At 48.0% G+C, this 25,816-nt stretch overlaps 1 protein-coding gene across 1 annotated transcript in view; it reads right to left on the bottom strand.

The window, feature by feature from the left end:
- The window catches only part of RPA2 (replication protein A2), a 222,155-nt gene that overhangs the window by 50,351 nt on the left and 145,988 nt on the right, over window positions 1-25,816 (bottom strand). The window contains exon 7 of the mRNA XM_069623062.1: window positions 18,964-19,086. Coding sequence (XP_069479163.1) covers window positions 18,964-19,086 — 123 coding nt within the window. The remainder of the gene's footprint in view (window positions 1-18,963; window positions 19,087-25,816) is intronic.

Raw genomic sequence — 25,816 nt, 5'->3', positions numbered from 1 at the left:
GCTTAAGAAGAAGCTACAGACCCAAAACATCAAATATGGTCTCCTGTTCCCGGCACAGCTGAAAATTTACCATAATGGCACAACCGTGCACTTTAATGACCCAAAGGATGCATGGAATTGGGCAGAAAATAACCTGGAGGGAGATTGGGGCCCCACAAATAGAAGGGAACGTGAACGAAATAGACCGCGCCCGGACAGATCCCCGAATGCACAACCACTACAAGGCCAGGATGGACTACCACCAAGAGAAGCCGACTGAAGTGTGCGGACACATGCTGATAGCAATGCACTGTCAGAGCTCCCCCCCCCCCCCCCACATTGAAGAAATGGCGGCTTGAGCGGGGGCCCCCCCCCTCGACAAAGGTAATAGGACCAGCGCCGAGCAACGGCGACAGAATCGCAAATAAGTTATATCTAATGTATTGATTGTTTGTTCGGTCTGGGCAGACCCTTGTCAGGCTCGGCCTAATGTTGGGGCGACAGGTACTTCCAGTTGGGGTGGAGTATGGGGAGGGTACGAGGGAGTTTGTGTTTATGACAGAGTTTATTTGTTTGGTTTGCTGTTCTAAGATCAATGCGCGCAATAGGCTGGGGTCGGGTTCCAGGGGGGCGGATAAGGGGCAATGCCCGGAGATACACACAACATTACCCGGCATGTCCGATTCCCGACCACCATGACTGACCACACCGCTGAAAGCAAGAACAGGTCTATTAAGATAATGACCTGGAATGTGAATGGGCTAGGCAGCAGTATCAAGAGACGCCTTGTACTCCAATATTTGAACCGTTATACGCCCGATGTAGCCTTCCTAACCGAAACGCACCTGGCGGGCACAAACTGCAACCTTTTCAAGCAAACTAATTACCGCATCGCGATACACTCAGGTTTCTCCATGGGAGCTAGGGGAGTGCTGATCCTCGTGCACAAACGACTTCCACTGACCCTCTCATCCGTCACACAGGACACAGGAGGTAGATTCGTTCACATAACCGCGACTCTTTGGGAGCGGCCTATATCCATGCTAGCCGTATATGCACCACCTACCTTACTCACTGCACTACTTGAAGATATAACGCCAATGTTGGCGGCAGACTCCTCGAGCTTGATGGTGGTGGGGGGAGATTTCAACGAGGTCATGCACCCAGAACTTGACCGAACACACATCCGCTCGAGAAATCCAGCTACGCATACCAAACTAGCCACGTTCGCCGACGCAATAGGCCTGAAAGATGTGTGGAGACATTTGCATCCTGGCACGAGAGAATACTCTTTCCTCTCCGGAGCGCACGCCTCATTATCTAGACTTGATTACTTTTTTCTCCCGATCTCCGAATTACATCTAGCAACCGATGCACACCTCCTACCCAGAGGTATATCGGACCACTCCCCGCTCGTAATGGTGCTCAATACACACAGGCCGATTCCCCCACCCACGTGGAGGCTAAACAATTATTATCTGGGCTTCCCCGACCTAGTCGAACATATCAAAAAAGGAACAGAATCATACTTTGAACTGAACACAACCTCAGTGGATAGCCCTGTAACCTTGTGGGAGGCATACAAACCCGTACTGAGAGGGGAACTCATATCCCAGATCGCAGCCCATAGGAAAAAACACGCCGCGGCGATCCGGGCGGCCGAAAAGCGAGTACAAGAGGCAGAGGTAGCTCATCTATCCCAAGACCTCCCAGAATCCCATCGCGAATTACAGCTAGCACAAAAACAGTTTCAAAACGTCGCCCTGGACAATGCCAAACAGGCACACGCAGCGATGCGGGCCAGAGTGTACGAAACCGGGGATAAGGCAGGCAAAATGTTGGCGTGGCTGGAGAGGCGTGACGAGGGGCTCCGACATGTTCGAGCGATCAGAACACAGGGGAATACACTAGTGACAGCGGACCGTGACATAGCGGAAGAGTTTGCAAGCTACTACAAGGAACTCTATGGACCGCCAACCTCCCCCATTGATATTACACCCATCTCGGGAATCACCCTTCCCTCCCTGACACCTGAACAAAGAGCCCTGCTAGAAACCGACATATCGGAGAATGAATTGTCTGCAGCCATAGCCGACCTTCAACCCGGGAAAACCCCGTGACCCAACGGCCTTCCTGTCGAGGTATGGAAGAAAATAGGCACGAGCGTAATTACACCACACTTGCTGAAAATGTATGAAACCTCCCGTAACAAAGGGTCCCTCCCACAAGACCTGAGACAGGCCACCATAGTGGTCATACCCAAGGCGGACAAACCCCCAGAGTGCTGCAGTTCGTATAGGCCCATTTCCCTTATCAATACAGAAACCAAAATCTTAGCGAAAACCTTAGCCAATAGATTGCAGCAAGTTATACCCTCCTTGATCCACCCGGATCAGTGTGGTTTTATGCCGCAGAGATCCACGCGGATGAATATACATCGATTATTCATGGCGATGGAGAATGCGACCACCATCCGAGACCCGTTGGCCCTGTTGGCCGTAGACTTCGAGAAGGCCTTTGACTCTATCAGGTGGGATGCGATCTGGGAGATAATGCATAGGATGGGATTCGGGCCCCAGTTTATGAGCTGGGTTAAATTATTGTACAAATCCCAGCTAGCCGTCACGAAAGTGAATGGTCACGTGTCAGGCCCCTTTGAAATCGGCACAGGAACCAGACAAGGATGCCCACTGTCGGCCATGATATTCGCAATAGCGATTGAACCACTCGCTATACTGTTAAGAACAAACGAAACATGGAAGGGATTTAGATGGTCTGAAGCCTGGGAAGATAAGGTGTCCCTATACGCGGACGACTTATTGGTTTACTTACAAGACCCGGTCAGATCCTGCCCCATAGTGACCGATTTACTGCAGAAATACGGCTCCTTCAGTGGCCTGAAAGTAAACTGGGACAAATCCACCTTATTCCCACTTAAACAAGAGGGAGACTCGATCCCGCCCCAATGTCCCTACCGGGTAGAAAGGGAACAATTCAAATACCTAGGTATTCTAATAACAAATAAGCTGACTGATTATGTGCCCAGAAACCTGTACCCAGTCATGACAAGATTTGCAGAGGACGCCCGTCACTGGTCATCCCTCCCGCTGACACTACTGGGTAGAGCTGCACTCTTCAAAATGATGACCCTACCCCGCCTACTCTACATATTACAAAATGCCCCATTACACATCCCTTCAAACATATTTAGGAAAATAGACCAGACACTCCGCAGACTGCTGTGGAATAACGGTCATCCACGCATAGCCCTAGCTACACTCCAAAGATCCATATGGGAGGGCGGAATAGGACTACCCCGAATGCAAACATACTATTGGGCCAGTCAATTGATGAAAGTGAATGACCAACTACACGGCGACACCGATGCACCACACAACAAATCTCTAGAGTCGGACACGCCTGGAAAACCCATCATGCTGTACCTTTATAAGAAAAGAGACCGCGCGGCTACTCCCAACATGCGCGCACAGCTAACACAAATCTGGACAGACGCACACAAGTTCGTGGGATGGGGCGACAAACTATCGCAGGCCCAACCTCTGTGGAACAACAAGAACCTTCCAGGTGTATACACGCTCCCCAGGTGGCCGAACTGGTCCCGGCAAGGTCCGCCCATCTTGGGAGACGTTGTGAAGGATAACACCATGGTCCCTTTTGCAGAGCTGGCTCTCCGACTTGGACTTCCCCAAACCGAACATTACCACTATGCTCAACTACAACACGCACTACGAAACATCCTCCCCGAAGTGAGCCCCCTACCGGACTTCACCCCCATTGAGAGAAATTTACTCCCGGAACCAATTACCCGGAGAGTGACATCGGTTCTGTATAGTGCCATAAGTTCCTTTGGCACACCAGATCTACTGTCGCTGCGGACCAAGTGGGAATCGGACGTGGGGGCCATACTGCCGGAGGAATGGGTCATGACATTGATGTTCCCTAGGGAGATAGCGATTTCATCAAGGCTTAGATTGGTTCAATTAAAGATATTACACAGAGTATACTATCCCAGGGTGGCCCTACACAGATGGGGAAGAATAGATGATCCGAACTGCCTGCGATGCAAAACGGAAGAGGGTACCTTTTTCCACATCGTATGGGATTGCACACATATACAACCACTTTGGGAGGCATGCTGTGCGGAACTCTCTAGAGTTATGGGGAAAACAGTTCCCAGAAACCCTAAGCTACTACTATTGGGGATAGATGATGAAATTGACCTATCTAGATATGAAAAACTGCTCTTGTTCACCACCACCGCACTTTTGAAAAGGAACATTGCTCAAAAATGGGGCTCGGACCAAATACCGAGCTATGAACAATGGAGAACGGATGTGGATATCTGTGTCGCAACGGAATACAGAGTATACGCGGCCAGAGGATGCCCGGCAAAAGCCCTGAAAGTGTGGAGGAAATGGGAAGATGCCCAATGAGGATTATAAAACAACTGGACGCTGCCTGCGGGCTCAACTAAAACTGTCCCCCCCCCCTTTTTTCTTTTGCAAACATATGTGTACAACATCTGAAACAGCCAGTAACCCTCTCCGGCAATGCGCATGTATTGATTGTTTACTTGTTTAACCTTGTTTTTTCCTAAAAACACCAATAAAATGTGTTATTAAAAAAAAAAAAAAAAAAAAAAAACAATGAAAAAGTGGCCCACAGTTGTAAATGGATATTCATTCCTTTAGTCACAGACTGGGCCTCATTACTACTATGGCGGACCAGTAACAACGGTGCTGGTAAGCTACCGGCACCGTTGCTACCGTTCCGCCATAGTAAGAGTTGTGCTCGTGGGTACTTGACAGCCCCCGCCAGGTCTGACCTCAGCTCGTCGGATGCACCGGCACCGTTATTAACGGTGCCGGTGCATCCGAGCTCCCCCTTCCCATTTGAGCCATATGGGGCTCAAATGGGAATGGGGATCTACCGGCACCTTCGAAAGGGCAATTATCATGTCCGCCTAACTCGGCATGACCTAGTAATTGCCCATTCGCGGGTGCCAGACCCGGATGCAACTCCAGTGGCAGCCGTGCCGGTTTTACCGGCACAGCTACCGCCAGAGTAGTTATGAAGCCCACTGTTTCAATAGTACCCAAAGGGGTGCTTTGTGTTAAAATGTAAGTAAATTGTGATATATTCAGCAACAATGGTCAACATTACTAACTGCATAGTGGCCCCTCACCCATTATGGAGAAGCTAAGGAGCCAGCCCAGTGAAACAGTGAGCACTCCCTCAGCTGCTTTATCCAGCTAATGGAGTGCTCCTGGGCTGGCTGAACTGTCAAAGGGAAACACCGTTTCCCTTTGACAGTTCAGTTTAGTTCCCCAGCCGCACATGCTCACTGAGCCATGCAAGTGCTGGGGCGTTTTGCTTCGCCAGCATTGCATAGCTCATTGGAAATGCTGGCTGGGGCACTGCATGTCTGTATGTCCGAGGGGGAGCTCCTGCGCCTCCTCGCACATACGGACAGAGCAGCTGGAGCAGCACCCACACACAGGCCAATGCAGAAGGTACGTTTATGTTCATTGTTTTTATTTAAACATGTGTATGGATGCGTTATGAGTGAGTGTATGGTGATGGATGCTCATGTGAATGATAGAGTGATTGCTGTATGAATGTGCAGCGCCTTGCATATACACATAATCATGTTCATTGTGTTAGGACCAGTGGGGCCCAGGGGACAGGGATGGTATCTTTTTACCGGACATCTATCATTCAAAACCCTCTGCCTTGTCCACAAGGCTTTCTGGGGCCTCGGTCCAAAATACCTTCAGCTATTCCTCCGCAAATACCTCCCCTCTCGAGCTCTTCACTCCTCTACCTCCAACTCCCTCAGGGTCAGTCGTTTATCAAAGAAACGAGCTGGGGGTAGATCTCCGTCTTCGGCTGGGGCCTCCCTCTGGAACAGCGCCCTGCCACTCTAAAACTTGAGGAGAACCATCTTTCTTCCTGCACTTATCAGACCTACCCTGTCTGCTGCCTTAAACGTAGCACTTGCAAATTGCTGGCTGCACTACCACTGTTTGTTGCCTTTATTATTTATTTATTGTTATTTATCTGTTTCTCCTCTGCTTCGCACTTTCCACTTCTCCCCCCTTCCATGCACTTTTCCCCTCACACTTGCGCGTTCTCAATGTCACTGGGCCTAGTAAGATCGCTGTTTTATTCTCCTCTGTTCCCCTCCCTTGCCTTGTCACGCTCTGAAACACTTGTGTACGAGCGCGATAGAAATAAAATATCAATGCCTGCCCCCTGGACTCCCAGCAACAATTGCAAACTGTTTGGCTATTTACCCATTTTTTGTTAAAAGTATGCTCTACAATGCAACATTTTAACCTATTATTTAAAAAAAAATTCACTGGGGGAAACCCCCCCGAACCTCCCCTTAATGCCCCTCCACTTAAAAAAGATTCACCAGCCGCCACTGGCCCTCAGACTGTGTTGGGAACGGGATGGGGGAACCGAGGGACTATGGTGGGAGCACAATGGGCGGGAACCATGGGATAGTGATGGGAGCAGAGTGGGGAGAGCCCTGAGTGTGTGATGGGGTGGGGAGAGACCAGCGACTGGGTAGGAGTGGGATGAGGGAGCCCAGCGACTTTGATGGGAGCAGGTGACGGCGCGCAATATATACTGTCCATTTGGCATTTCTGGGGGGTCCCGACCTGCCCAAATTTTGCTCAGGGGGGCCCTGGCCAAAAAAGTTTGAAGACCACTGGTCTATAGGAAAGTTTACTAAAATCGAGCCACTTGGGCTTAAAAAAACATGGCCGACCCGTAGGGACAAACATTTTTACTAGACCATGCCTTTAAGATCTGGTCATTGGAGATTGGAGAGGGGAACTTTAACTGTGTGATTCACAGGAAAGGAGGTTAGACTGGGTAGCCAGTCTCATGTTAAGGCCGCATCTATAGATAAAGACGATACCTCCGCCTCTTGCATTTTGTCTGTCCTGTTTTAGGATGGAAAATCCCTCTGGGCCTGCTAGCATGATCATAGGGCCAGCCGCGGGGTGTATCCATGTTTCGGTGATGGCGAGGAAGTCTAGATACTCATTCACGATCAGATAGGCTACTTCAGTGGCATGTGCTACCAAAGATCTGGTGTTAAGGCACCTTTCATTTGTGGACTCGTAGAATTGAGAGTAGTGGGCTGAGGAGTATGTGAAGTTTTAAGTTTACTGTGTTTTATTAACCTTTTTTGGAGGGATTAGGGCTGCGCAGAGGTGCCGAGGACAAGCTCTGGGTCCTGGAGGCATATGATAATATATGCTAAGCAACCTAGCAGGAGGCTCATATCTTAGCTAGTCTGGCTCTAAGGCGTAGATTTCTGTCAGTAGTTGGACATGGCTTGCAAGGTAGGAGATTTAAGGCGTCTGTTGGGCAGGACAGGAGCGCGGTAATTGCGTAGGGTGAGGTGGTAGGTGTTGTAGGTGGCATTATCTTATTAGTGGTGATGAATACCATTGTGTAGACTGTGATGGTTAGGGCAAAGGGTGTCAAGAGAAGTGTCTGGTTAATAGTAGATGGGGGCATGCTGATGCTGATACCGTCAGGTAAGGTGGTCTGTATGAGACAAGGTGATAGTATGGTTTGGTGATCTAGGCAGGTGTAGTACGTTATCCCAATGTTGAGGTCGGGAGCCTTTAGGTTCAGTAAACAATAGTCGTAATCAATGTAATACTTGGAAGTGAACGAATAGCGATATATGTACCAATATGCAATAGGCACAGTTGGCCTACTGGCAAGCTCCTAGGAACAGGGGTAACACTGCTGGCTACTAGGCAAGGCAACTAAGGTAAGAAACAGTATAAGTATGCAATGATGCCGCTAAAATCGAGAGTTTGCCATCCGCCGTACGGGATAGTCATTAAGCATGTCCTATGCAGTGGAGAAATATGCACCATAGATAGAGGCAAGTCGTGCAGTGCAAGCAGCAGTGGGCATTTAAACTAAGGTTGTACGGTGCCTGGGTCACAGGTGTGCATTACAATCTTGACGAACTGTAGGATCAGGTCAGGCAAAGGGTACACAGTTAATGCTGAGCAGCTAGTGTAAGAGTAGCTACTGGACACAAGGCAAAGGAGAGTACCATGGATAATCTTAACAAGATAGACTGCTCGGAGGATACAGTATTGAAAATGCAGTACTAGTCCCGATGAGATGGGGACATGAGCTAGTGTGGGCATTTGGTAAGCGTGAGGGTAGATTATACAACTAGTTGAAATACAGGTAGACACTTCACAATATCAGTCTTACCGGTCTAGAGTTAAAACGCAGAGTGTTCCAGTAGCAGAGGGCCATGCGTGATGATACTTGCAGTCCAGAGACAGGTTATGTGGTTGAAATAGTCACATAGCAATGTCCGGCTCCGTGGCGCAGGTGCGGTCAGGGGCAGACAGGAAGGGGCCTTAGTCGGAATGGGCCTTGGGAGAGGTGGGCCGGCTTCCAGATCCGGCTGGCCTTGTTCCCCAAGGCCGTGCGGCAGAGAGGTTGCTAGGCAACCAAAATAAACAAAAGCTCCTCGTGGATGGCAGCGTCCATTTTAGATGCAGCAACGTTGTTGCTGCGTTGTGGATCTTGTCTCGGGGCGGTGGGTGCTCGTGGGAGGTCGCCTGGGCACTTGGGGTCGTGCCGTTGTGAAGATATGCCTCAAGGGGATAGTGGCATCAGACAAGCACCTTGCAGCCTGGGTTCGCGGGTGCCATACAGGCAAGCTGCTCCGGCAGCGTCGCTCCTTAGCAGGAGGGAGAGGCAGTGCTACTGCATGTAGCAGGGCTCCTGCCCTAGTCCTGAATGGGTGGTCTAAGGAACCCCCCTACCATGCATGCCCACACTGATTCTGCGTTTAGCTTGATCCCTTTATCATGTAATCGGTGGGATACTTCTCCCTAGAACTTCCCAATTTCTGGACATGCCCAATGTGTCATCCCTGCGTTTTCTTACCCGCTTTGGGGCATGTTTGTCGTTTGATGATCTTAAACCAAGCTATCCACTAGGGGGCCATGTATGCCCTGTGGGTTACATATAGCTGTATTTGTTGTAGCCTTGCGTTCCTAGACACTTTTTTTTAATGGTACCCTTGAGTCCTCTCCCATAGCCCGTCACTCATGAGTTCCCCAGCTTCCTCTTCCCAATCTTGTCTTAATTGGGCCACTTCCTTTCCCACCCTGGACATCAGCAGCTCATAGATTCCAGAAACCTCATGCCCTCCCTCTGCTATATTATATATCGGTTCTATGGCCGTGTCAGGTTGATCTTCCAGTATTATTTCAGACCATGGCTCTCTGATCCGCTGTACCATTCTAGTATAAGTAATATACTGCCCTATGTGTAGACCCGTTTCCTCTGCCAACATTCCTTTACTCCACCCCCCCCCCTCCTGCCATACATCTCCCACCGTTGCTATCCCCACCCGTTCCCAGTGCCTACGAATCATCTTCCTTAGTTGCACGTCTCCTCCAGTCAATGCCACTAGCAGCACTTGCGTAGAACACAGGGGTTGGGTTCTCCATGACCCGACAAGCATTGCGCCATATCTTTCATCCCAATCCCAACATCCCCGGGCGCCCTTTTAGCTCAGATTTGGGCAGCCATATCACCTTTCAGAAAAACGTGGCACACTCTGATCTCAACAGTCTGGACTCTGATGAGTCTTCCGTCAACCATTTGACTGCATATTGCAGTTGACTGGCCAAGTAAGATCTCAAAATAAGGCAATTTTATACCCCCTTTATCATACGTGTTCTGTAACTTCCATAAGGCATTTCTGTTCCTAGTTCCATGCCAAATAAAGCCCCTGCATATGCTCTGAAGTTTGACAAAGAAACACTTGGTTATCATGTACGGCATGTTCCCAGAAAATTTAGTAGCCTAGGCAACAACCATCTTCAACAGCGTCCCCGTCCCAATCATGGCCAAGGGGAGCTTAGTCCAGAACCTCATGCGATTTTCAATGTTCACTACTGCTTTCTCAGTGTTGTGTTTATATTCTGCTTCCACCGTGTGACAAATGTCAACCCCCAGGTATCTGAAAGTGCTCATCTCCCATGGTATTTGTAAGACTGGAAGGTGTTCCTAGGGGACCCCTAAATACCTCCCCAGGGGGAATATGCGGAGATATGTTCTGATTTGGGGATATGTAATGCTGCCCTTATGGCATTATTCTGCACTATTTGGAGTTTCTGGATGTTTTTGGATGAAGCACCTGCAAAGATGGCTTTGCAGAAGTCGATCCGTGCTCTTGCCAGGGTGATTTTCTACTGTAAGATAAGGTCTGCAGGCCATGCTAAGTTTGGCTGTGTAGGCAGATGCTGATGTGATAGCACTGACTTGCCGTGAGAGGGTAAGTGAAGAATCGAGAAAGACTCCTATGGTCTTAAACTTCTTTGGCGGTGGAGATGTTTCCATCTATGTTAAAGGATTGGTACAATGGTGAGATCTTTTTAGGTTTAGCTTGTTAGGCAGAATTGCATGCAGTACCGTCTGGGACCACCACATACAATTAGGACTACAGGTGTAAGCAAAAACCAACCTTTGGTATACGTCTGTACTAAACAGATTGTGGTAGCGAGCTGAGCAGCCAGGCTCATCTCAAGAGGGAATGTGAGCAGTGCAAGAGGTTACACAGAGGCCCTACAAACAGTGGTTCAAGTAGACACATACTCAAGGTTTCTTGGTAAAACACTTATTAATTTATTACACAATCATTTAGAAAACATTCACTAGAAGGAGGCAACTTAATATCATACACAAACTTCAACACCAAACCAATATCTTTCTGAGTAAATTAGGCTCCCCTGAAATAGGAGCAAAATAGCATTTCAGTCACTTTAAATAAGAGGGCAAAGGAACAAGTAATAGAATAGATCAAAAATACTTCTTAGGCAGTGCAAATAGTTTCAGTTCACTAGAGGACTCGATTCAGTTCAATAGGCCTAGGCCAAAGTCAATGGTCTAGTGTCTTAGATAGGAAAGAGCAGTTCTTGTAGTAAACGGTAAAGTCTTTGCCAAAGTTTTCAGAAGTAGTTTGTACGAAAAAGAATCATGTTGGGTCACAAGCTGATTAGGGCTGCAAGTTGCACGAACTTTCACCGCGAGAGAGAGGTTTTCTCAATCGGGTTGGCACAGTACCTTAATATGAAGAACAAGATGCAGCTCAAGACGGTTACCAGACATTTGGTGGAAAAATTCTGACCCCCCTTTTTTTGGGGGGGTCCCCCCAACCCCCCCTTTTTCTTTCCTAAAAACCCCCTTTTTTAAAAACGAAAACCCGAAAAATATATAATTTAAAAAAATTAAAAAACCACCATTTGGTTTTCGACCAAATTGCGTCGACTAAATGTCATTCGACCAGTTTTTAGTCGACCAAATGTCTGGACACCGCTCAAGACGTTGGTTCCTGGCAGTTCCTGCAGATGTCACAGAGCATGCACTTCATGGGATCGTCGGAAAACACTGACAAAATAGAGTCACTTCAGTTCGAGTAGCTGTAGTCAAGCACACAAGCTGGTGTTACCACCCCCCCCCCCCGCCCCGAGTGCCGAGAATGGTATCCAGGTGGCTTACGAGTTTAAAGGAAGAATTGAAGGGGCTTCTCTGTTGAGATGAACTTGGCAATTCGGACCTGCAGCAGGGGGTTCACTGGGCAATCCAACTGTCCAGGAGTTGCAGCAGCCGCCCTCTTCCAGCTCGTCTTCGGTTCCTTCGTTCCAGTGGTCGAATGCTTTCCAGTCCCCAGAGACTCACCTTTTAAACGTTTTCTCCCTTTCATTCCAGCCTACCAGCCACTCACCGAGCAGGGTGGCTGTCCTTGCCGGACAGTCAGCCAGCCAATCACGCCAGAGTGCATTTGGGTCTCCTAGGAGACTAAGCACAGGGGGTTTCGGGCACCTCCCTCACTTCCTGCCCACGCCAGACACTCATACGCCAGAGGCTGTCTTCAGTCCTGAAGCCCGCTAAAGGCATGGAAACAAAGGGACCAAACCTAGTTTGGCGCGCAGAGACAAGCTCTGGAAGGACCTTTCCAAAAAGAAATGGCGAAAAAAGAAGACCGGGACCAGTTTAAACAAAGGGGCTTAAGGCGCCATCTTGAAAAACATGGCTCCTGCGATTTTTAGCTACTGGTGTTCGCGGTCGGGCGAAAATCATGGTAGTTCATTGTAAAACCACTGCCACCAGCCATTTCAATAGTAAAGGGTAGCATTTGACTGCTACATGAGTTTCTAGACATTGGGGATGCTAGTCGACCCTTCCAGCACTCTATAGGAAAATAGTGTGTGCTGAGTCTAGGAATTTAGAGACTAGTAAAGTCAATTTAACTTTACATTCGAGGGGATTGGGTCCTCCGACGTATTCCATATCTATGACATGTAATCACCACAGCTGTGCTGATTACATGTCATAGATATGGAATACGTCGTCGGACCATCCCATCGAAAGAACGTTACCAGGTAAGAAAGTAACTTGTTCTTCTCTGGGAAACAAACCTTTGGGAAGTCTCAAAAGACATCCCTGGGTCACTACACTGAGGGTGCTGTGTAACACACATGAAAAGATGCGTATGGAGTTATCTTTTAATTCCATAATCAAAGAACACAAGAGTAAAACACACATCAAAATACATTAAAGAGTGGGGAAAAAGGCTCACACTCTTTCCAGGTAAAAAAATCAAGTCCACACAATCTAGCAAAGTTGCTAGGGGTCTCCAAGGTGAAGGAAATTAGCACATTTATGAGAATTCTCCCTAAAATAGCTTGGCTGCCCCGAATCAGGATCTGGGTTTTATCGTCATTAAGACATAACTAATTCTGGGCCATGCATGCTTGGATTGTGTGGTAGATTGCATTTAGGGCATTCGTGTCGGTGATATAGTCTCCTGTAATCGGGATAACTATTTGGGTATAGTCTGCATAATTTGTGTTTGTGACACCCAAATAGGACATGCATTACTGACCGTAAAAGCATTTCTGATGGTTATATCTGCTTAGATTCACATGCTGTGCATAGTCCGACATCCAGTGGTAACCGCAGAGTATTGCATCTCGTCTTTCGAGAATCGAAAGGGGCCGTCAACATGGGCATGCCTGTAACACTATCCCTACATGACGTGTAGTGTACCCAAGATCCGTCACCTGTCGAGGTCCCTTTGATTGTATTTTTTCTGCCAAGCGGGAGCCTTATGACCATCGTGAGTACAGAAAAGAGAAAGTAGTAAAACGTGCATGTTCCTTCCATCCGAGCGGGAGGAAGGGTCGGCGCATGTGAATCTAAGCAGATACAACCATCAGAAATGCTTTTACGGTAAGTAATGCACGTCTTCTGATGTTTGTCAATCTGCTTAGAATCACATGCTGTGCATAGACTAGCGAGCCGGAGTTGGAGGTGGGTTGTGAGAAGGAACAGTAGAGAAAGGATGGCTTAGTACTGCCTGTCCCACCTGAGAATCAGACCTAGAATGAGTGTCTAGGCAATAGTGTTTTGTAAAGGTGTGTACAGAACTCCAGGTTGCCGCTTGGCAAATGGATTCAAGGGGAACATTTGTAATGAATGCTATGGACGTCCCAGTGCCTCGAGTGGAATGTGCTCTAGGCTTGAAAGGCAGTTCTCTCTTAGCAAGATGGTAGCAGAGTGTAATGCAATTGACAATCCACCTAGAAATAGTGGATTTTAGACTGCATCTCCTTTTCCTGTGGCCACAGACACGAAGAACTGATTAGTCTTTCTTAGTGGACGAGTTCTTTCCATATCGAACATGACAGCTCTGCGTACATTCAGTGTGTGCAGGGTTCTTTCCCCCAGGCTTGAGGGATTTTAAAAGAATGTAGGTAGCGCCATTGACTGGTTCACATGGAACTTCAAGATGAATTTAGGCACAAATCTAGGGTGAGTGCGCAAAAGCACTTGTCTTTGTGAACTGTTACAAAAGGATTTAGAATAGAGAGTGCCTGCAGTTCACTTACCCTTCTAATGGAGGTGATTGCTATTAAAAAGGCAGTCTTGAGGGTGAGGTTCTTAAGACTTGCTTTGTGCATGAGCTCGAAAGGAGCTCCCACAAGCCTAGTTAACACCACATTTAGGTCCCATCCGGGAGCCGGGTTAGAAATGGAAGGGTGAATTCTTTTTATTCCCTCCATGAGGGCTTGAATTACTGGAATCTTCAACCATGACACATTCTGTTGTGATGTTGTATATTCTGAAAGTGCCGCTAGGTGCACTTTTGAGTTGAAGACTAGGCCTGAATCAAGTGAGTTAGGTATAGGACAATGTGAGTGGGAGAGCAGTCGATTGGGTTGATGCTCTTTGAGTTACACCAGATGACAAACCGTGTCCATTTACTAGAATAACAATATCTAGTGTTAGGTTTCCTTGCCTCCCTGAGGATGTCCATACATCTCTGAGGGAGCTGCAGGCGACCGAATATGACCTCAGGAGCCAGGCCGCTAACTTCAGTGTCTGCAGGCATGGGTGAAACGTTTGCCCTTTGTCTTGCGACATGTTGTATAGGCAAGGCAGTTTGACTGGAGGAGATAGGGACATCTCCATCAGATGAGCAAACCAGGGTTGGCGGGCCCACCACTATCATAGTGACTGGTTCCTGGTGCACCATCTTGTTGAGAAGGGGAGTCGGGGGGGGGGGGGGGGGGGCGTGGCGTAAACAAATTTCAGTGACCAGGTTATCCAGAGTCTGTTCCCCTTGGATCAGTTCAGGGGTTTTTGGAGGCATAATCTTGGCATTCAGTGTTTTCCAGGGTTGCGAACAGATCGATCTGTGGAAAACCCCATTGTGCGAAAACGTTGGACGATGTCTGTGTAATCGCCATTCGTACTCCCTGGGCAACGGAAAGTCACTGCAGAGTATGTCTGCCAGAAGATTGAGTTCCCCATGAACATGTTGTGATAACAGGAACATGTTGCGTTTGAGAGCCCACTTCCAAATGTTCTGAGACAGATTGGACAGCTCTGGAGAATGAGTGCCTCCCTGTTTGTTCAGATAATACATGGCCGTGGTGCTGTCTGTAAGGATTAGGATAGTCTTTTCCTGTAGTTGTGTTTCGAACGCTTTCAGTGCTTTGAACACTGCCAGCAGGTTTATGTGGTTGGACGCTTTGTCTGGCGACCAAACTCCGCTTGCTGTCCTCTGGAGCAGGTGGGCTCCTCACCCTGTAAGGGAGGCATCAGTAGTTAGAGTGGCTTCCACTGCGGGGGTGGTGAAGGATTTCCCTTCCAAGAGGCTCTCCCTCGACCACCACTGCAGCGAGAGAACTAGGGCCGGTGAGACCACTACTAAATCGTCCCACTGTCCGTTGGCCTGCCACCACTGGTTGCTGTGCCACTCTTGCATTGGACGCATGCGCAGGCGCGCGTGAGGAACTAAGTAGATACATGACGCCATCATTCCTAGCAGTTGCATAGCCTTGCGTACAGTTACCGGTCGACTGGCTACATAGTGAGGGATCTGAAACATGTTTTGAACCCTCTCGTTGGAGGGGAAAACGAGGCCGTCCTTTGTATGAATTAGAGCCCCTAGGAATTGTTTGACTTGACTGGGGTCTAAGCTGGACTTTTTCTCGTTGATCGAGAAACCTAGGCTGAATAAAAGATCTATGGTCTTTTGGGTATTTAACAGACATGTCTTGTAGGTGTCCCCTGTTATGAGCAAGTCGTCGAGGTAAGGATAAACTGGGATGGATTGCCTGCGCAGGTGTGCTGCTGCTACCGCTAGTACCTTTGTAAATACCCTTGGTGCAGATGCTATGCCAAAGGGTAGTACTTTGAACTGGTAATGTTTGTCTTGTAACATAAACCTGAGGTACTATGTGCGCCTGCAACATCGAAATATGAAAGTATGTATCTTTCATATCTAGAGTTGTCATGTAATCCCCCTGTGTGAATTACTTCCTGCAGGGTGACCATGCAAAACCTTTGTGGTTTACAAACGGGACGCATGGTTAGATCCTTTTTGGGTACAAGGAAGTACACTGAATAAATACCCTCCTTTACCTGTGACAGTGGTACAATCTCTATGGCTCCTTTTTGTTCTAGTATCTCGACTTCTTGGAGGAGTATGAAAAAATGTTCTGCTGTTAGTTTATGTTGGCGTGGAGGTCTGAATCTTGGTGATTGGCTGAACTCTACACAGTATCCGTGGGCTATGATCTTTAGCACCCACTGGCCCGTGGTTATTCCCTCCCATGCTTTCAGAAATGACAGCCGGCCCCCAACCGGGGAGGCATGGGAGTGGGCCTGAATCTTCGAGTCATTTGGAGCCTGAGGTAGGAGAGCCTCTGGGGTTCAGGTTCCTGCCTCTTCCGTTACCGTGTTGCTGTCCCCTTTGGGTGTACAGGGTATTTTAAGTACTGGCTCCTTGCAGGGAGTTCCAGTTGTTTCCAGAAGGGTAGTGTTGATGAGTGGAGTGTTGGCCACGAAAAAACCTTCCGTTTCCAAATCCTCTCGCCTTGTGGAAGATCTTGGAGTAAATTGGTCTAAGCTTGTTAAAGTTTCAGGTTCTTTTTTAGCAATCGCCAAGGCCTCATCGATCGCTTTCCCAACCAAGTAGGATTCTTCCTTGAGTTTCAGGTTTAAACCCTGAATTTCGGAGCCAAGCATGTCTCTTGAGGAGAATGCCTTGAGCGAGGGCTCAGCTGGCTGTCTCGGCAGTCTCTAAAGTGTTTTTTTAAAATACTCTGGTTGACTTGTCTGCCTTCAGAGACTGTGGTAAGTAGGCAGGTCCGCAAAGGTTCTGGTGCTTACTGTAGGCCTTGTATCGGGGCGCACTGCGCATCTGGACAATAAGGTAGTGTTATTGGAAATGCGTGTTGAGTACGCTGCCGCTGTGGTAACCCTTTTTCCCAGGGCGTACAGTCTTTTCCCTTCTTTGTCAGGGGGAGCCTCGCCTGTAGATAAAGGAACCTCTGCCCTTTTTCTTGTGGTAGTGACCACTAAAGAATCTGGGGTAGAATGACCTCTAAAGTAAAGAGGGTCTGATGGCGAGGGGCGAAATAGTTTTTCAATCCTAGGATTTACACCTCTTGTAAAAGCAGGTGTGGCCAAGGATGGAGCAATGAGTCTTCTAATCGAATTGAGTAGCGGTATGGCTTGGCTAGTAGGCGGCTTTTGAGTATATCCTCAACAAAGTCTGCTTCAGGCGCTGCCTCTTCAGTGGCAATTTTAAAGTGGTCAGCTGCTTTACGTAGCATCACATTAAATGTTAGTTGGTCATCAATAGGAGAGGGATTCCTAGTAGGAGTATTCTGAGGAGAGTCCAAAGCTAGGATATCAGGGTCCGGGACTTGTGGTTCTGGAGACTGCCAGGGTTGTCGTTCACCCACATCCGTCTCCCCCTTCCATGGGCTCATCTTGAATGGGCTACTCTAGTTCCTCTTCATCATAGAAGTAATTCTCCTCTACCCCAACTGGTGGAGTGTCTTCTTCCATAAGGTCATATGTCCTCTTCTAAAGAGGGGTCAAAAAGCCTTGGGTATTTGGCTCTGGGGTTGGCAGGGCTTTCCTCTTGACCTTCTAGGTCTAGGTGGTTCTGCACGTGAGACAACCTGGTCTAGCCTTTCCATGCAGTCCTCAAACTTTTCCCTAGTCCAGACTGAAGATTTAGAGTGGTCTAGGGGTGGAAAGTTGTGTTTTTGTAGGTCTTCCATTGAAAAAATTTGTCTAGCACTCTCTTCCGTCAAGGAACGTAGAGCTTTGTCCCTCAGTGTCGAAGAGAGTCCTTCCTCTCCCTCAGAGAAGTTTTCTGGTGGGACCGATTAAGGTGGGGTCTGTTTGTGACCTACTCTTTCTTTCAGAACGCTGTCCTTAGATTTCAACGGATGTTTGGATCTTTCGGGGAGCATCAGAGAGTCTATAGCCTGCCGTTTAAGTGAATCGGCAGCTACAATCCTTGCCAGACTAGCTTCAACCTCCTCACCCGTCGGCAGGCTCGTAAGCAAGTCTGCCGATTGTACAGAAGTCTGTTTCGGCGGAATTTGGGCCTTGCCTTTATCTGTCGCCGTAACTTTCGACGGTGCCTTCTCCCGAGTATTTGGTTTGATGTCGCTGCATGCTTTCCGCGGATGCGTGTCGACAGAACTGTGCGTTTTGTGAGTAGCGCCCTTGGTTTTGGAATGCCCAGTCAGGCGTGTAGGCGGCTGCCGGGAGGGCTGCCGATCTAGTCGATCAGTGGGTATGACCGAAACTACTGGTAAATGCTGAATGAACCCCGAATTTTCTATTCAATCCAAGTACATAACAGATTTATTTTTGTATTCGACCAGAATGCCAATATGTTGACACCTTCAGAACCACAAATGCGGGGGGGAGGGGGAAGTGGGGTAGTGGAGGGGAGTACTTCCATTGTAAGAGTGATCTCCAGTCGCACTCACCAACCCAATGACTGGCCCACATGATCGTCAAATATTTTTTTTTTAAAACATGGCAGGCCTTGCAATTTGTTAAAAATCCCACTACACCTCAGGTTAAGTTCCTTTGCTTACATACTTAACCCAAGAGAAATGCACTCGCCCCATGGTGACGGGTGACAATATTTACCAGTTTGGTGCCACACAAAGGCCAGGCATGAACAGTAAAACACATTTGGCATTTACGGCAAAAATATTTCTTTGATGACATTTGTGACATTTACTGCAAACATCCCCTACTCGCCAGCAATGTTGAGTACCATGTAAAGAGTATAAAAACAAAAACAATCCACAAAACAAACCCCGCACCTCAGAACGCTGATGCAGATTATCAGAATTCACCATTTTCAGAGACTTTCAATTACCTGGTTATCGGCACATTCAAAAAAACAGTAGCAGCCAACAGATGAAAACTAAAACAAAACACTAATGTGCAAGTTATTATCATTTAATTAAGTTTGAGAATGTAAGGGATATAGAAAACGTTACATGAACAGAATTTACCCGAGGTGTACAGATAGTAAAGTGAATCGTTTATTTTCTTTACCTGAGCCTGATGCGCAGTCAGGCCATGTATTGTTGCATCTCCACCTCCAGTGTATCCTCTGCCCATATCTCCTATTCCAGTACTTCCAGGAGTTTTTGGTGCTGAGGTTCCACCAGTCATGGACTGAAACGCATAAATAATGATATAAAACATCAGGGAGGGAAGACATCTTCAATGGTCAAGCAAAACCAGCATATCCTATTGAAGTGCTTCTATTACCATACAAATGAACCAGAACTGAATAACTGCCTCCAATATTATATTGCCCAAAACGAGTAACAACTCTGTTAGTCTCTTAACTACCAAACTGATTGCAGTTGGTCACCTCCAATTTCGCACCTACTGACATTTGCATCTATCCATTGCCAAATTTGCAATACTTTTCTTAGACGATACTGGGACATGACCCTGTTAGGGTCAGTGGGGAGGGGTGCAGACTGCTCTCAAGGCCTTCCAGGGTGGATCGGGTAGCAGTGCTTCGAGCAATGGCGTGGCTGGTCTCAGGTAAAATGCGCGCAGTAACTGCAGCATGGAGTTCCGGAGACGGAAGATAAGCGTGATGAACTGGAAACAGGTAAGGAACTGCAGACTGCAGTAAGCATTATGCTGCTCAAGCAGGCTAACGTGAAGCGCCAGCACGCGGGTGGGGTGGCCTTATATAGCCTGGCCCAGGCCCCCCCTTTAGGCCCCACCTTACCACTCCCTTAGGCACACTGTGTGCAGAGCACACTTTCAAATGAGCTTGGCCCAAAAGGCGCCAGGACTGGGTCCATTGGGACCCTGCAGGCATGAAGGTAATAGACCTTGACCAGTGCCCATGACACCCAGGGTGCTTAAAATGCGGCGTCCCGCTGTAGGAAGGAAAATCCTTGCCAATAGCCTTCATTCCACATTGCAGGGGTTGGAACTGGGGAGAACTGTCCGGAGCCCTCGTTATCCACCCTTGCTTCGCTTGGGCTGGTAACTTGGGCTGCCGTGCCATTATTCGCATTAGCATAACACAAAATGGAAATGTTGGAAAATGTTATTGAGCATGTACTTTACTGAGAAATTTAAAGTAGACGGAGATTTTGTTTTCCTTCTATTTTGTAACTATGAAAGGTGGTTCCTAAAGGAACCTTTCTTTTGTTATTTTTTTTGCAGGAGCGGTTAGAAAGTAGGGTGGGGAGGGAAATGAGGGAAGAGGCACCATGATTCTCTCTGGGTGCTAGAGGTAGGCACTTCCTCTACCTCATCTTCTTGGTCCTATTCATTGTCTTTGGAACTACTACGGTTTTTTTGTTGTGCATGTCCTCCAGCTGGTGGTTGTGGTGGCTCTTGGGTAGGAGGGATGGCAAAAGCGGATGCCATTTTTAAGATAAATAGCAGTTTTGCTAATATTCTTCCAAGCAAGCATCCAAGTATGTGCTTTGTACTAGATTAATGGATAATGAGTAAGAATAGGTATACGGATTGTGCAAGGGTATATTTTGAGCTTGAAAGCTCATAGATCAGTGGCGAACTGTCCGTGAAGTACGGACCCGACCGCAAAGTGCGGATACATTTGCAGACACATCATGCTGCGAGCGAGCATGTGGTCACGTGGCAGTCGGGAAGGTCTGCGGTGACGTCAGACGCTCGCGGACATCGACAGATGCAAAAACAGTGAAAAAAAAAAAAAGTGTATAGAAGTGTTAAAAATGATGCTGGAAGTTGGGAAATGGCAGAGTTTTAAGGTGAAACTTTGTAAATTGGACACAAATGTTGCTATGTTGGGATCAGTATGAAATTAGTAAGTAGTAGGAAATTAGCATGCACTGGTAAAAACCCATGAAATTAACTGTAAAAAAACATTGTTAAAGGGACATTAGGGTTAAGTTGCACTAATAAAAACATGAAATGCAATGAAAAAATGTGTTAAAGGGACGTCAAGTAAAACCTCAGAAATTCGCCAGTTATGGTAAGCTAAGCAACCATAACTCGTGCCACCACTGTGCACGGCTAAGACTAACACCCAGGAGAAAGATGACATCACATGTGAAATTAATTTAGATAAGTCCCTACAAGGGGTTGTGGTTATAATGTTGGTAACAAGATGTCAGGGGTGATCGGGAGACCTATCGTGAAATACTTAATCTATTAAAGAATGTACTGATCTAAACAGCATTGTATTGAGTGTTGTGAATACAGGAACCTAATCATACATAAACATTGGCAGTGGCTGAAGCATGCACCATAGAAGCACAATATTTATAAGCTTGTATTATTGGATTGTAAAATAATTTACGCAAAACTCTGATATGGTAGTGTTATGTTAAACATGTAATAACTAGCTAACAATTCAAGACTTACTACACACTTGTGCTAGTACAAACAATACATATGAAGACCCCACAATGCATACAAATCAGAGGCACAAACAGGGAAACTAAAAGAAGAAAAAAAACAGCAACACCAGAAAATGTTAACATTAAAGTTCATCTTCATGCATTCAAATGAATTGTGCGTGTGTGGCCTGCTTATTGCCCCATGTATGTGCACCATGAGCCGAGACCAAATCCTAAGGAAAGTACTTTAAGAATATATGAAAAGGTCAACATCTAGATATATAGCACCTTTTGAATTTTAATATTCCGACTGTCAGTGAACAAAACCACCTGGCCTAAATATGTCAGGATCTGGATCCTGAGGGACCATACTACGTGAAATAGCAACAATGTAATCTACGCAATTGTATGCCCTTGCGGAAAAACATAGGTAAGACATCGCGGCCAGTGAAACCAAGACTCACTGAACATAGATCTAAACTAAGGCATAAACATCTTAATGCACCCCTTGTGGGTAATTTTCTGGAATTTAATCATAATCCAGATACCTTAAAATGGTGGGCCATTGAAAAAGTAAGAGGCACAGATCCAGCAAATATTGCCAAAAGAGTCACAAAATGGAACAATGGTGGATCTACCATACCAAAAGTTACACTGATGGGCTTAATTCGCAAGAGGAATGGAGTTAACACTTCTGTTATGGTTAGTTTACCCTCCCTTCTGCTTTGTGTCTAGACAGATTAAGATATATCGTGAACCAGATATGGCGGCTCTGTCATCACCTCAGATGTATTTAGGCAAGGTGTTACATCTGCCTTTTTGCGACATTGAGCACGTTTTTGATACCCAGCAATATTAAGAGGAGATGCCGTTTTATTCAAGGAATATTACTTGGTTGTTGGGTTTTCTGTATTATTAATTAATGTTTCCACCCTAAGACATCCAATGGGCGTTGTTTTCTCCTTCTCTCCTTTCTCCTTTTTATTATTTTTTTTAAAACTTTGTTTATTTTAAATCAAGGCAGGATGACAATACAAGCATTATAAGCAGTGATTATTTAGGCATGTTGATCCCCAGTCCTTTATCCCCCCCTGAGTTTCCTCCCTCCCCCCTCCCTTTGGTCCATCTGTCCCTTGGGCATTGTAGGCGGGCTCTTCCCTCCCGGGCTGTCCAGTTTGTGCCTCAGCGTCTATGTATCTTCCTCCGGGGTCTCCTGATTTTTTAAGATCCAGCGGGCCCCGGTAGGTTTATAGGTCAGGGCGGGGAAGCGCTGGTCGAATTCCAGCACTGGGGCCCAGATATTCTGGAAGCGATGAAGAGTTCCCGCTTGTGCTGCCGTCACCTTCTCCGCTACCAGAATGTCCCAAAGTTTGGTCCACCATTGGGCTATGTGAGGGCCTTCCGGGGTTTTCCAAGCTCGGGCCACCACCGTTTTCCCTGCTAGTAGGCAGTGGGTTAGTAGTTTCGCTCTGGTCCCGGAGCACGGGTAGGTCCCGGGAATTGGAGCTCCCAGCGAAACCGGTTCTGGTTCCAGGGGAATCGTCGTTCCGGTAATTTGTGTGATGGACCCCAGGCATGCTTTCCAGAATTGTTGGATCTTCGGGCAAGCCCACCACATGTGGAAGAAGGAGCCTGGGTGGCCGCATCCTCTCCAGCAAGAATGATCCACCTGGGGGTTCATATGGTGGAGTCTGAGGGGCGGGTAGTACCACCGCAGCGTGATCTTGTACGCACATTCCCTATTGGTGATGGAGGTGGACGAGGTGTGTGTTCTGGTCCATATGTCCACCCAGGTTTGATCTTCTATCGGGTGACCCAGGTCCGCCTCCCATTGGGCCATGCAGCGGGTTTTTGTGGTCAGGAAGTCGCTTAGGAAGCGCCTGTATAGGTTGGATACTCTGCCGCGGGTTGGAAGGTCTCCCAGAGTGAGTTCTAGGGCAGTAGGAGGGCGTGTCGCTGCTTGCAGAGTTTGGGGATGTGAGCAGCAGTGGCATAGTTGAATGTATGTGAATCTATCCCTTTCCTGGAGTTGGAATTTCTCCTTGCATTGGGCGAATGCGAGAGGTCTCCCCCCCGTATACAGCTGGTCTATGGTCTCCAGCCCGCCTTTGATCCAGTTACGAAAATTGTGAGGATTCGTTCCCGGTGCGAACGTTGGATTATGGAACACCGGGGAGCGTGGGCTCAGTCCTCTTGGCACTCCCTTTCGTTTTAGCGCCCAGTCCCAGGTGCTAAGGGTGTGTTTGGTTGATAGCAGGAGCTCTCCCCATTGGGTCCTGAGGGGGGGCGGGATGTGTGGTAGAAATCCTAAGGGTAGGGGCACTCGTGATTGTTCCAGCTCTACCCATCTGGGGCGGTTTGTCGTATTTTGCCAGGCCTGGACCTGGGCCAGTTGGGCTGCCACTCTGTAGGCCTGCAAGTCTGGGACCCGCAGCCCTCCCAGTTTGGAACTCCCCAGCATAGTTCTGAGAGGGATTCTCGCTTTCTTACCTTTCCAGATAAAGTTCAGCATTTTTCTCTGGATCCCTCGAAGAGTTGGCGTGGGGATCACTACTGGTAGGGAGGCACAGGCGTATAGGAATATCGGAAGGAGGTTCATCTTGCATGCAGTGATGCGCCCGAGCAGTGAGATCTCTTGGGTCTCCCAGCGCTTCAAGTCGCCTTCCAATTCTTTAAAGAGTAGGGGGAAATTGGCTTTGTACGTGTCCCTTGGGTCAGCCGGGATGTGGACCCCTAGATAGGGGATGGCACTCTTTTCCCATGTTATTGGGCACATCTTAGTCAGTGGTTCTCGTTCTTCTGGGGTGAGGCCGATACCCAAGGCGGATGATTTATCGAAGTTTATGGTGAGGCCTGAGACTTCGCCATAGCTGGCGATTTCACGTATCGCGTGTTTTAGAGATGAGTGGGCCTCCGAGATCGTGAGCAGAATGTCATCCGCGTATAGGGCGATTTTGTGATGCGTGGGGCCACTTTGTATGCCCTTGATTTGGTCATTTCGCCTGATCTTTTGTGCGAAGGGCTCCATGGTGAGTGCAAAGAGCAAGGGCGACAGTGGACAGCCTTGCCGGGTTCCGCACGATAAGGGGATTGGGGCCGAGTTATGTCCGTTGATTCTCAGGCTAGTTTTAGGGCTATTATAGTTGGCTAGAACCATCGTTTGGAAAGCTGGCCCGAAGCCGAAGGCCCCTAGGGTGTGTCTCATGAATGTCCAATCCACCCTATCAAACGCCTTAGCTGCGTCGAGAGCAACTAAGACTAGTTTTTGGGAGTTCCGGGAGGCAAGGTCCACCAGGTTCAGGGTTCTCCGGATGTTGTCACCTGCTGTCCGGTGTAGGATGAAACCTGCCTCGTCGGGGTGAATGATCTTCGGCAAGATGCGGTTTAAGCGGGTTGCTAGAATTTTTGAGTATATGTTCGCATCGATGTTTAAAAGTGCGATCGGTCTGTAGGACGTTATGCTTCTAGGATCTTTTCCAGGTTTAGGCAGGAGGATGATGGTTGATTCCTGCATCGATGGAGTCACCGCTCCCGTTTCCCTGAAGGAGTTCAATAGGGTAACCAGGTGGGGGGGGTCAGTTGTGCTCTGAATAGTTTGTAAAACCTGGTTGAAAAGCCGTCTGGGCCGGGGGCCCGTGTTTTAAGTGATTTGATGGCTTCCTCAATTTCCTCCCCTGTAATGGGCTCATCCAGTTCGTCTCTCGTTGCGTCGGAGAGACGGGGCACTGCTGCCTGCTGCAGGTATTCCTTCTGTTGTGGTAAGTTTCGTGGGGTTGCCTTCATGATTTGGGTCAGAGAGTCTATTGCGAGGTGTTGCTTTTCGGGCTCCGAGTATAGTGTGACCCCGTTGGAATCACGCAGGCCCGTGATTGCGTCGACGCGTCTCTGCTTGGCCACCAGGAACTTGTTCGCCTTGTTACCCTTGGCGTAGTATGACTGTTCGGCCTTCGCCATTAGTTGGGTGGTTTGTTCCGCATAGTGGGCTTCCAGTTTTTTCCGTGCCGTACGAATGATCCGTTGCGTTTTGGGGGACCAGCCTCTCTCCTTATGGAGTGCCTCGGCCTCTCTTAATTCGTTCTCTAGAGCCATCCGGGTCTGACACCTGTCTCGGTGGTAGGCCGCACCTTGGGCTATCAGGGAGCCCCTGATTACTGCCTTCATGGCGTCCCAGTTGTTCGCTAATGAGGTGTCTGAGGCTGGGTTTTCGTTAAAGAAATTTCTTATTCCTGTTGCGATCTTGTCTCTGGTGGCCATGTCGTTAAGGATCGGGTCGTACAACATCCATTTACGTGGGTTATTGAGGTTAGGGTTATGAACCCGGAGTTCCAGGAGCACTGTGGCGTGGTCGGATATCGCTCTTGTGCCGATGGAGACTTCTTTGACTGAGGGGAACGTTTGCGGGGAGATCAGGAACAGGTCGATCCTTGAAAAGGTGCGATGGACGAAAGAGTAAAAAGAAATCTTTTTCGTCAGGGTGGAACACCCGCAATGAGTCTATTATCTCCAGGGTCCTGAAGAGTCGGAGGAGGCTAAGTGCTTGGGCGAAG

This window comes from Ambystoma mexicanum, chromosome 11 (assembly GCF_040938575.1).
Source record: "Ambystoma mexicanum isolate Mex_15411 chromosome 11, UKY_AmexF1_1, whole genome shotgun sequence".
In the NCBI taxonomy this organism is placed as follows: Eukaryota; Metazoa; Chordata; class Amphibia; order Caudata; family Ambystomatidae; genus Ambystoma; species Ambystoma mexicanum.
This window is presented reverse-complemented; position numbering and strand designations above follow the sequence as displayed.